At 40.5% G+C, this 12,483-nt stretch overlaps 1 protein-coding gene across 1 annotated transcript in view; it reads left to right on the top strand.

Moving 5' to 3' along the window:
• The window catches only part of LOC122655003 (midasin-like), a 130,552-nt gene extending 119,742 nt beyond the window's left edge, over positions 1 to 10,810 (top strand). The window contains 14 exon segments of the mRNA XM_043849256.1: positions 101 to 267; positions 353 to 459; positions 546 to 772; positions 5,208 to 5,459; positions 5,553 to 5,774; positions 5,879 to 6,037; positions 6,122 to 6,346; positions 7,035 to 7,331; positions 7,440 to 7,586; positions 7,664 to 7,870; positions 7,957 to 9,696; positions 9,842 to 10,123; positions 10,334 to 10,516; positions 10,604 to 10,810. Of these exon segments, the coding sequence (XP_043705191.1) occupies positions 101 to 267; positions 353 to 459; positions 546 to 772; positions 5,208 to 5,459; positions 5,553 to 5,774; positions 5,879 to 6,037; positions 6,122 to 6,346; positions 7,035 to 7,331; positions 7,440 to 7,586; positions 7,664 to 7,870; positions 7,957 to 9,696; positions 9,842 to 10,123; positions 10,334 to 10,516; positions 10,604 to 10,810 (4,422 nt within the window).
• The last annotated feature ends 1,673 nt before the right edge of the window (positions 10,811 to 12,483 follow it).

Below are 12,483 nucleotides of genomic sequence, written 5' to 3'. Positions count from 1 at the left end.
ATATGCAAGTAATATTTAGTCATATTTGTTGAGCTGCCTGTGCTATAGGTTGTTACTGAATCATGTCTTAAGAGGCTAAACTTTGGCATACTTGGTACAGAACGTACTGCAAGAACCTCTAATGGCTTTTCTTACCCAACATGCTACACAAAGAGGAATTAAATCTCCACCTACACCGGGACCAAAGCTATTCAGTGACATTTCTGACAAGTACGGGGAGATTGTAATGGCTACATTTGATATGACGCAGTTCAGTTCTATGGAAAGGTCATTTTCTTTGCCTTTGGCCTTTTCATGTTATTTTTCTCTCTATCAGGTCGGCCTCTCTAACTTCAATTTCTTTTTTGTCTAGGCCGATATGGTACACTGACTGGAGAAAGAAGGTTAATTTTGCTGTGCAAAATCTGCTGCACGGATCTGACCTTCCACATTTGTCTTTTGAGGACACCAAACTCGGAGGTTTGCCTTTCTTTCAGATCCATCTCTTATATCATTCCCTTGTGTCTAACATGTACTGGAAAGTTTACAATTTCATGCTTGTGCAGAAAGTTTCCTCAAGGATTTCTTACCCTCCAAATCATCACGCCTCATCTATGAGGAAGAGTGGATGGCTACATGGCTTTCACTTGAAGAGATATGCAAAACTGCAACTGAATGTGCTGACCTCTGGAAGGATGGAAACAAGAGTCTTGGAAAGAGGAGGGGTCTGTCTAACCTTTTAAAGCTTCTGGAAAGCTGTGGGCTATCAAGACACAAATCTGTAATTTTTGAGGTATTTATATGTGAAATTTAATGTTCCATTCTTGTGGAGATATCTCTCCCCCCCCCCCCCCCCCCTCCAACCAAAAAAAAAAAACACAATAACTGCCATCTTTTCTTCCTCACCCTCTATGATTGGACTTGTTGAAAAATGAAAGTGATGTAGTTAAGATTGTCAAATGGTCAAGTGGGCTTCATAAGATCTTATTTTGGCCCATGGTTGGGTTCTATAAACCTTAGGCTTCTTATTTTTGGGTTTATTAATGTAATGGGCCTAATTTATAAGCCTATGAAGTGGGGATAATGTTAGTACACGGGATTAATAGTTAAATTGAGTGTTTGAGTTAGATTAGGATACTTAATAACTAGATAGAATTCTGTTTTGAGTTTATTTATTTTATTGAGTGTATTAGAGTGATTAGGAGTCCTTTTATGAGTCAAATTATGAATTTTAGAAGGTCTGTATATATGTAATACATCTCTATCAATTAGAGATGATTTGAGTAAAGAATATGAGGGTTTTTTAAGAGTTTTGGTGCTGTTGAGCAGTGCATACGGGATTGGTATCCCAAACTTGATTTCTCCTCTTCTCTTTTGTTCTCTTTTTTCTTCTTCCTCCCAAGAAGATCGATCTCATCTCTCTTCCCTCCTCTTCCATCAATCTGATTTCTTCCCTTAACAACAAAATTGCTTCCTTATCTCAGATCTGAGCACAGATTTTATTATTGGGCCTGCTTGCAAGTTGCATCTGAGATCCTTAATCTGGATTTTCAGATTGCATCAGAAAGAGCAGGATGAGCAAACCAAAATATAAACTGAAGAGATTCGCAATAAAACTGGGTTCCCAACTCATATGGGATCTATCCATACCTTGCTTGGCTAGGTCATAGGTTTTTTCAATGGCATTTCGTGGCTTGTGCAGGAATGAAATGTCCATGGAAGAAACCATTGATCAATCTGCTTGGATATGAGAAGAACCTCATGCCCATCTGGAGCACCACTACATCCAAACAGGCACTTAAACTGAATCCATGCCCCAACGACAAGATGTTGGATATCTCTAAGGGGCCTGATGCAAGACAATTTCAATGGATTGACCCGAACCTGTTTGTGAACCCAGACCAAGATGAACCGGGTCAGATTTGGGTCTTTTAGATTTAGTAATATTTAAGGAATTTATTTTTTTTTAGCAAGATAATATCTTTTATTTTGGGTACGGAGATAAGATTGTGTCTTCGATTCTTGGTTAGTAAGTTTCCATTTTATTTTCTTTAAATAGAGCTGTAATCCACGGTATTTGATATGCAAGAATGAATTAAAGAAAAAGTGAGAGTCCGTGTGCACACCTCCCCCCCCCCCTCCCCCTCCTTCTGCTGCATCTCCTTCTCCCCCTTTCTTCTGTGTGATTTCTTCCCTCCCCCTCTGGTTTCTCCTTCTATCTCCTTCAATCCCCTTCTCGATTTCTGTCCCGCATTATCTGGTATCAGAGCCAAACCTGGCTCTACGACTAGCTCTCCATCTCCCCGGTCCATGTCATTGCCGCCCTCTTCTTATTCAGCACCAACTCCCACCTTCCCCTTTGTTTCCCGCAAAACCCAAACCAGCGATACAGTGAAAAGGGATTCTGTTGAAAACTCCAGCCCCATCTCCTTCCGCAGAAACTCCAAACCCCATCTCATCCCTTCTTCCCACAGTAACAGGGAATCCAAAATATCAAAAATAAAAAAAATCGTTTGTCCCCTTCCCACAGCAACCCTCTCTTTCCCATCTCCCGCTGCAACCCTACCCCTTTCCCTGTCCTTCGACTCCAGTGACCACGCCTTCCCTTCGTTCCATCCTCTTAGTAGAACCCAGCCCACCTTCCCTTTCCTTTCTCCCTTGCTGTAACAGCAAACCAAAAAAAAAAAAAATTCTCCCTCTCTTCGATCCCCAGCAGTGCCCATTCCCACCGCCTCCTTTTCACTTAACAACCACCGTCACCTGCTTCTTGTTTCTACCAGAGCCGGGAAAAAAAAAAAGTGAAGAAAAGAGAGCGAGAGTTAAGGCAATCATACCTGATTTCTGCAACTGAACTGCTGCAACTTCTACCGCCTGCTGCAGCTCCAGTCCTTCAATCTCAGAATCTGTTGGTCGATTGGAGCTCTGTTGGGGTGCAATCCAGAGGTATTTCCATCACCTACTTACCGTTAAAACCCTAGGATAAACAGAGCATCCCCAAAGGAGTTCTTTCCTTCAGAAACCTGTTGGGTTTTTCGTCCCTGGTTTGTGCTAGAAGTAGGAGACGACCTCTTCAACTTCCCCGTTCCACGAAATTTTTTTTTTTTTCTACTTTTATTACCCCACTTTCCAATTTTACCCTTCCATAATGTCAATAACCCCTTCTATCCTTTAATTTGTTTTCTTCCAAGTTAGTCCCAAATCTATAAATTAAATACCATCTGTGTCTTCCCCTTGTTTCTACCCAATAGCCTTTTGGATTATGTTTAATTACATTCTGCCACCCACTTTTAAACTTCATTGTATTTCCAATTGTGCCATCAATGTTCTCCAAACCACCACCCAACCAAATTCTTTTAGTTACAATCCACCAGCTGCTTTATCCTATAACTGTGAAAGCGTTGCAGCAAGTGTTTTCTCCTCATGGATTTGTTGAAAAGATCAAGATATTTCATCAGTCTACTATTGCTTATGTCCAGTATCAGTCACTCCTGAGTGCCTTTTCAGCAAAGAATATTCTTCAAGGCTGTAATATTTATGATGATTGTTGTGCACTGAACATCCAATTTTCATGCCTATAGAGTTACAAGTGAACTGCAATACTGAATGGTCATGGGATTTCACGAACAAATCAACACAGGATGAAGAGCTCTCGAGACTTGAACGGTTGGATCATTTGATTGGAGAGGTCTTGAAAAATCTTCCAGTTACCCATGAAATGCAAATGGCTGCCCCACCTGCTAATAGGACAGTCCCGGAAGAGCCTGACGTTGAAGCAACGTTGATTGAGAATGAAGAAGTTTCGGTAATTTCTGTCTTTAAGGAAAATCCAGCCCGCGAAGTCCCTGCTACCAACACTCATGTGCAAGATGTCGAAAACAATACGGTCGCATTAGTGGACACTGAGGTCGAGACCAAGGGACTTGGCCCTTTAACAACTGTGATGATCATGACTAGCCAAGAGGATCCTAAAGAGCTTGAGATTGACACTATGGAGGTCAAGAACACAGTGAAAGGCGACACATATGACCCTATGAATACGTCCGACGACGTTAAGGTTGGGCACGTAGAATTCGTCATCCCCTTGAAGTAATTTGAGGACTATCATCCTTGTCTTTACGGTTACATCCGTACGTTCACACAATCCAAGCCGTTGATCGTGGATGTTGATCACGTGGTGTTGATCCTCCCCTTTTTTAAAACTCGTGGTCGAGTTTTTCTCTACATCGGGAGAGTTGATGCAGGACAATTTCAATGGATTGACCCGAACCCGTTTGTGAACCCAGACCAAGATGAAGCGGGTCAGATTTGGGTCTTTTAGATTTAGTAATATTTTAGGAATTTATTTTATTTAGCAAGATAATATCTTTTATTTTGGGTAGGGAGATAAGATTGTGTTTTTGATTTCTTGGTTAGTAAGTTTCCATTTTATTTTCTTTAAATAGGGTTGTAATCCACGGTATTGGATATGCAAGAATTAATTAAAGAAAAAGTGAGAGTGCGTGTGCACACCTCCCCCCCCCCTCCCCCTCCCCCTCCCCCTCCTTCTGCTGCATCTCCTTCTCCCCCTTTCTTCTGTGTGATTTCTTCCCTCCCCCTCTGGTTTCTCCTTCTATCTCCTTCAATCCTCTTCTCGATTTCTGTCCCGCATTAGGGCCTACATAAGACCAAATGATTTGGTTAAATTCAATGACTTAACAATATTGATTAATGGTCATTGGGTGGCAAAGTGGTGGATTTCACCAATACTATAACTGACCGCATTGAGAAACATGCATATGGCTCTCACCAATACCAATTTTACAATGTAACTAGGGTGCGTACCCCTTGGGGGGAGGGTGCTGTTACCAAGGGTTTTTTTTTTTTTAAATACCAAACTAGACGTTAAAATTGATGAGGGCCATACCATATCCAAAATTTTTGGGTAGAATGGAGAGGCAAACTGTTGTTACCCAACCCTTGCAATCTGTATTGTGTATTCATCAGGGAATGTAGGAAGTTTTGTGTCGAAAGGGGTCTTCATATATAGTGGTTGCTCAAGGACCACTCAAGATCTTTGCTTTTTGCAGGACAAATAGGAGTTGCCTCTCTTGTATCAGGAAATTAGTATGTAACCATTTGACTTACTGTTCTTTGAATTCCTTGATTCTGGGTAGCTTATATATCTTGCAAATATGATTACTTTTAATTTATAGTTGTTTACTTCATGGCTGATATTGGTCCTTTCGTAGGCTGATCCCAAATCTGAGCAAACAAGTAGATGGTTTCTTCAGCCATCATATGATTCGCAGCATTTGTTGCTTACACCAAGTGGACTGTCTTCTGGAAATGTGAATAGCACTGCCTCTTCCAAATTTCTGCCGATTGAAGATTCCAATTCAGACTGGAAGATGGCAAACCAGTACTACTACAAGAGCATTGCATCAGTCAAACTTCTAAGGCAGATATGCCTTAATTTTCACAAAGATTTCAGTCTCGAACAGGTAACACTCCAATAGGTGGATGCCAGTTGGAACAGTACCCAGTCTCAACTAATGTACACTATAATCATGTTTCTGTGTTCTTGTATAATGTAGGTCAATAGCTCGGCCTCGTTTCTTGATCATCTCATTGCAATACAACAGGAGCAACGCTCTGTTGCTTACCTTTTTGCTGGGAAACTAAAAAGGCTGAGGAGATGCATGTCCTCTTTAAAACATTTAGATACAAAATCCGCCATTGCAGATCATGGATTTGGTAACGAGTGTTTTGTCATCCCAAACCAGCATGCCACGCAGAAGTCCTTGTGGCAACAAAAGGTTAGGTTGTGTGTTTGGATGATGCAGGGTGACTGTTTAATTTATTTACTTGTTTTCACATTCTTTGGAGCCTAACATAGTGAAAATTCTTTATAATCCTGCAGCAACTATTTGATAACCTATGTAATATGTCCTATGAAGTATCTTTATTGTTGAGAACTGTTGACAATACCCATTCAAATACTTGCCAAAGTATCAAGCTTGCAATCAATAGCTTTCTCCTTTTTATCGAGAAATTTATTCCCGGTTTTCAGAAGTCTAAGGTGGGTATATTTGTCCATTATTGGTTCTGTTATTGATTTATTGTCTCCATATTCTCCTCTTCATTGATGGAAACTCTGTAACAGGAATCATTAGATCGCTACCTTCTAGGTGATAATGAGTCTGTCACCACCCCAGCTGCTTCCTTGCCTCCTTTCATTATTTAAAGACAAATGGAGGAATTGGTAATGCATAACTTTCAAGTCATAAGTACTTTTGAGGGCCATGTGCAGTCTTTCTGTAGCCAAACTATTGAAGGAAGATCAGTAAAAGAGATTTTACTCGGTCACTTTGGGGATATTTTTAACAAGGTATGAAAGCTTTAATTCATTATGTCTTGATAGTGCTGAATGTTTTTATTCCACATATTGGACTTTCTAGACAATTATTTTGGGATCTATCTTTTTACTCTTATTCTGGTCAGTACATTGCATTTGATTGCTTTCACTTAAGAGGTAGGGAAGGAAAATCAAGAGAAACTTGTTTGGTTGCATAGGCGGGAGAAAACCTGGGGAAAAATAACTGTTTTTGGAAAAGCTTATCCCTAGTTTCATGTCTCACCTGTTACATGGTAAAACACAGGGAAAAGAAAATCTAGAGAAAACTGGTCATCCCAGGCTTCTCTCACCTCCCTCTTACAAAATGGGAAATAACTAATTACAGTTCGTAGACTCCAAATAACAGTGATGGTTGTCATTTTTAAACAGCCAGTGATGGGAAAATAAATTTCCCATTTTCTTTACCCTCCCCTTTACTTTTCTTTAGAAGCACCAAACATAGCTTTATAGAGTTATTTGGGAAATAACTAATTACAGTTCATAGACTCCAAACAACAGTGATGATTGTCATTTTTAAACAACTAGTGATGGGAAAATAAATTTCCCCTTTTTTTTACCCTCCCCTTTCTTTTTCTTTAGAAGCACTCAAGCACCAAACACAGCTTTAGAGAGTTATTTGGGGGAAAAAAATAACAGTACAACTAAATTTGAAACATTGCAGGCAAAAGTGGTGTTGGAAGAGTTCCATTCTGTTCTGGACCCAGGAAATCAATCAATAAGTGCCTATGAAGAGGGAAATTCTTTTGAACTTGATGCTGCATTTGCTGAATCTTTCAAGAAAACATACAAAATGATTATGGAAGCATTTGAAAAACTAGGCGTATTGAGCAATGGTTATATTCATTCTGAAGTCTCATCTGGGAGTTTGACTTTGTGGAAAACTCTATTTGAATCATTAACAATTAACCTACAGTTGGACTTGATATGTGATGAAGTTGCTAAAACTATCAGTTACGCGGTATGATCCTTATCCTTCTGGTGTTCCTTCTGTAACATGAGAACATTATATACATTTCATTCTCTTGTTCACTTCGCATTCTCATTTGAGTGAATTTGTTTTGCTCAGGGCAAACTGGTAAACCATGCAGGATATAGAGGTCCTAATTTGTGCAGCCAAGTAGGAATGTACTTTAATCATCTTCATGGATTTCTGGACCTAATATGTGGATTTGGGGATGGTTTACTACTTGAGTTTCTAACCATGCACAGAGCAGTAAGTTCATTAGCTTTATACAATTTCTCTTCCCTCTTTTGAGTTTACATGTAACTCAATCTCTTGGATGTATGTAGGTGGCAGAAATGACTCACATGCTTACAAATTTGTTTGCCTCACTATATTCTAAAGGGTTTGGCACTTCTGCAGAAGAGCAGGAAGCTGATACATGTGGTGATAATTCAAAAAATGCCAGTGGAACAGGTATGGGTGAGGGTGCAGGTCTGAATGATGTGAGTGATCAGATAGATGATGAAGATCAGCTTCTTGGTACTTCTGAGAAGGTAATATGGTTACCGAGTAGGTCCATTTTGCAAATAAATTCTTTTTCCATCCTTACATTTGTAGTCTTTTTCCTCAACTCTTGCAGCCAAATGATGAGTTAGATGCCTCAAAAGAGGTCCCAAGCAAGAATGAAAAAGGGATTGAGATGAATGAGAATTTTGTTGCTGATACTTATAGTGTCAGTGAGGACTCCGGAGATGATGGGGATGAAGATGGTGAGGATGAGAAACTGGAATCTGCAATGGGGGAAACTGGAGATAAAGGTGAAGTTGTTGATGAAAAACTCTGGGATAAAGATGAAGATGGCAGTCCGGATAATACAAATGAAAAATATGAATCAGGCTCTTCTGTCAGAGACATGGATTCCAGCTGTCGAGAGATGCATGCAAAGGAAGATGATGCCATCATGGCTGATGAATCTTCGGAGCAGATATCAGATGAGACTGACAAACAAAAGGACGAGGATGAAAACCTTGATGTTCCTGACGATAATGATAACATGGATGACATGAAGATTGACAAGGAGACAGCATCTGCAGATCCTACAGGATTACAGCTTGACGAGCAAAATAAAGGTTTCAAAGAAGACATGAACACGGAAGTACCTGAAGGTTCTGAGACCATGGAAGAAGCAGATCCAGAGGAATGCAATGAAACCACCAACAATGAGTTTCCTGAGGATGGAAAGGATAGTCCGATGATTGAAGACATGGATCTAGGGAAAACCGAAGCAGTTGATGGAAATGGTGAAAATGATGATACAATAGAGGACCATTGTGAGAGTGCTGAAGTGGACATGGTAGGACAAAACAAAGATGCATTTGAAGGGAAGACTGACTTGATCAGTGATCATATCTTTAACCCGGTATCTGCGGCACAGCCAAATTCTAATGCAGAGACTGCAGATTTAAGTGCTGGAGGAGCAGAGACACAATGGATTAACAGTAATGCTATGCAAAATGGCATTGCTCCCTCAAACAGCATGCCCTCTAGTGATATACCTGACTTGGAAATTACAATGCCTGATGCATCGAAGGGTGGGAAATTGATTGGTGATCAACCCAGGGCTCAAATACCCCAGCCTGATACTCCAACTCTGCAACGAATGCAACCAAACCCTTGCCGGAGTGTTGGGAATGCATTGGAAGAATGGAAAGAAAGAGCTAAAGCATTAGTGGATGTGCAAGAGGATGACGAAGAGGGTACTCATGATATGGAAGATGAAAATGCCGACGAATATGGATTTGTTTCTGAGTTGGAAAAGGGCACAGCTCAGACATTGGGTCCAGCAACATCTGACCAGATTGAGAGGAATATCAATAATAACAAGCCTAGTGTAGATGATAGTCTTGAACAGAAAGAAGATCTCCCTGTGATGGAGAATGAGAAGCAACACTCTGAAACACACCCTGTTATGAGTTCCAATGCTCCTGATCTCAGACAGAAAGTTGAGGAGAAAATGCAGAAGTCAGTCATCAATGATGAATCAGCCGTAGAGGGGTTAGCAGAAGGTGATGATCAAGGTGATGATGATCCAGGAAGCCAATCTGGGAGCCTGGTCTCCATCAATAGGTCGTACTTGAGTGAGCACATGTTGCAACTCGGTAATCTTTCGATGAATGATGAAGAGATGGGGCAAGAAAAGAAACTTGAAGTAATTGATGGTATGAAAGATGATGGTACTGCACTCTGGAGAAGATATGAGCTACGCACGACAAGGCTATCTCAGGAGTTGACTGAGCAATTGCGTCTGGTCATGGAACCTACTTTGGCAAGTAAGCTGCAGGGAGATTATAAGACTGGTAAAAGGATCAACATGAAGAAGGTAATTTGCAATTTTAATGCATGCTTTCATTTTCTACTTGAAGGTTAAAAACAACTTAGATGTGCAACAGTAGGACCATAGTAACCCTTTCATTTTGCTTGAATATCTATCGCTAATGTTTTTATCCGTGATCGGGAATCATCAGGTAATTCCCTATATAGCAAGCCATTACCGGAAGGATAAGATATGGCTGAGACGGACTCGACCCAACAAACGTGATTATCAAGTTGTAGTTGCTGTGGATGATTCTTGCAGTATGTCTGAGAGCCGCTGTGGGGACGTTGCTACTGAAGCTTTGGTCACGGTATGCCGTGCCATGTCTCAACTGGAAGTGGGAAAGCTGGCCGTTGCAAGCTTTGGCAAGAAAGGAAACGTGAGGTTATTACATGACTTCGATCATCCCTTTACGGGAGAAGCTGGGGTCAAGGTGAGTAGTCTGAAAATTTGTTGTGAGCTTGTTATTGTGATAAATAAGAAATAGCCAGGGATGAGGGATTTACTCTCTTGTTCGTGCAAAACCAATTATTCTCTTGGTATGGTAAAGTATATGACTAATTTTCACTGTTAAATGTCTCTTTGATATGTGCAAAACCTATTAAGTGCTCTCTTCCTTCATTAATACACATCCCTCCTGCAGATGATCTCAAGATTAACATTCAAGCAAGAGAACACTGTAGCAGATGAACCAGTAGTTGATCTGTTGAAGTATTTGAACAACATGCTTGATGCTGCAGTTGAAAATGCACGTCTGTCATCTGGACAGAACCCACTCCAGCAGCTCATATTGATTATAGCAGATGGCCGATTCCATGATGAAAAGGTTGGACTGCTTGAGATGTGCAAATTTTACACAAGCTACCAAATTTTAAGTTGTCCAAAGCCTTAGACAATTATTTTTCTGTAACAGGAAAACTTGAAGCGCTGTGTTAGGGATGTCTTGAATAGAAAGCGAATGGTTGCATTTCTGCTTCTGGATAGCCCGGAAGAGTCTATCATGGAATTTAAGGTATTTTTTTATAGTTATATTGTTTTTGTCTGCTTCAATCAGGGAAGAGGTCTGACATTGTGTTTCCCTTCCTATATTTGTTTCCTTCTTGGCTTTAGGAAGCATTAATTGAGGGTGACGAAGTATCTGGATTCATTTCCTTTCCCATACTACATTATATTGAAGAATATTGAAGCACTTCCGAGGACCCTTGCTGATTTGTTGAGACAGGTAATTCCATGCTAGCTTTTGACTCGAAACATTTTTATTGATGCTAGAGAACTGCTTTATTTTGGGAGGCTTGTTAGCAATTGTACTGTAGACATAAACCACCCTGTTCCTTTCAATTGCAGTGGTTTGAGCTTATGCAGAATGCAAGGGACTATTGAAATCAGGAAGAGATTCCAATGTAGATGGGTAGGGAGTATCCTGAAAACAGTGAGCCACGAAAGTATGTTCTGTTCAACCTCTATAATCAGACTGTCCTATGCCCTTTCTAGAAACGGTGGAAGAATGTGGACGACTCAGTTCAGGGACTGCCAGAGATTTCATTGCCGAAACAAGATTAAAAATCTTTGCAGGAAACCCGAGTTTCGTTCAAATTGTAGTAAATATTTCTATTCTCTTTTGTCGGTGCCCAACTGTTGTAAATCTTGAGTGAATTGCTTCTTTAACACCAAATCTTACTGAAATCAATGCGCACAGTCTAGTGAATTTTATACACACCATTCTTCATGTCGGACTACATCCAAGGTACCCTTTCATCTCAATTTGGTTTGCACAAGGAAATGAACCCATTTCGTCTTGGTCAAAATCTTTTATAGCAAATAAAAATATGGGTGAGTCGTGCTCCAGTTGTAGCTACAACCCAAACCCTCTGGTTATTATAGAATCGTCCGCAAGGTTTGTTTTAAACGATGTTTGAGGAGATCACAGAACACAAGTGTACAGAAGTGTCTAGAGGTGATCACCATGAGCATTTCCAATCTAATATCCTCTGGTTCTTTTCGAGATATTTCGTCTTCAGACGGTTAATATTCGTTGTTAGGTATATTTTTGCGTCTAAGATCGAAGTGAGGATTGGAATTCGTGCGAAAGTACCAAGATTGTTTACGGTGTGTTTGGGGTTCTTGGTGAGGAACGTTGGAGTTTTCATGTTTTTTGTGGAAATAAGTTGGATTCGGTTAGGAACGGTGGGGTTTCGTTCTCTTCTTTCTTCATTTATTTTCTATCCCTACACGGTATAGCCGTATAGGATAGACTAAATCGAGCAGCGGTGAAGTCATGACGCAAGAGAGCTTACTGATGGATTAGGAAGGTGGAGTTCAGGCATGTATATGGGGTTGAAAAATTGTGAGTTTCGATTTGACGATGTGCAGGTTGGAGAAATATGAGAACAAGTCTGATTACGGGGTGGAGAAGGAAGAGAGACGATGGCAGATGGGCTTCCAAGTATTTGGGAAAAAGTAAAGTTCAGAAAATGAAGAGTTCAGTGATCCCTCGCTCGCACGCACATGAAACTCTGAATATTATTCGAATGTGAAATCCTTGCAAAGGAAATCAGAACTGGTTTCAGACCTCTGAAGCTCTCCAATGGAGCGAGTTAAGGAGATGAACCGAGAGAGTGGTCAAGTCGCAATTCGAAAACCTCTCATAATCTGTGCGTTTTTTTCTCTGAATTGGGTTTTACTTGCGTAGGAAACCAGCTCTCCAATGGAGGAAAGGAGATGAACCGAGAGGGAGAGAGGTCAAGTCGCGATGTGAAAGCCTCCCCTAGTCTCTGCCTCTCTTTTTTTCACTGT

Source organism: Telopea speciosissima, chromosome 3 (genome assembly GCF_018873765.1).
Source record: "Telopea speciosissima isolate NSW1024214 ecotype Mountain lineage chromosome 3, Tspe_v1, whole genome shotgun sequence".
In the NCBI taxonomy this organism is placed as follows: Eukaryota; Viridiplantae; Streptophyta; class Magnoliopsida; order Proteales; family Proteaceae; genus Telopea; species Telopea speciosissima.
This window is presented reverse-complemented; position numbering and strand designations above follow the sequence as displayed.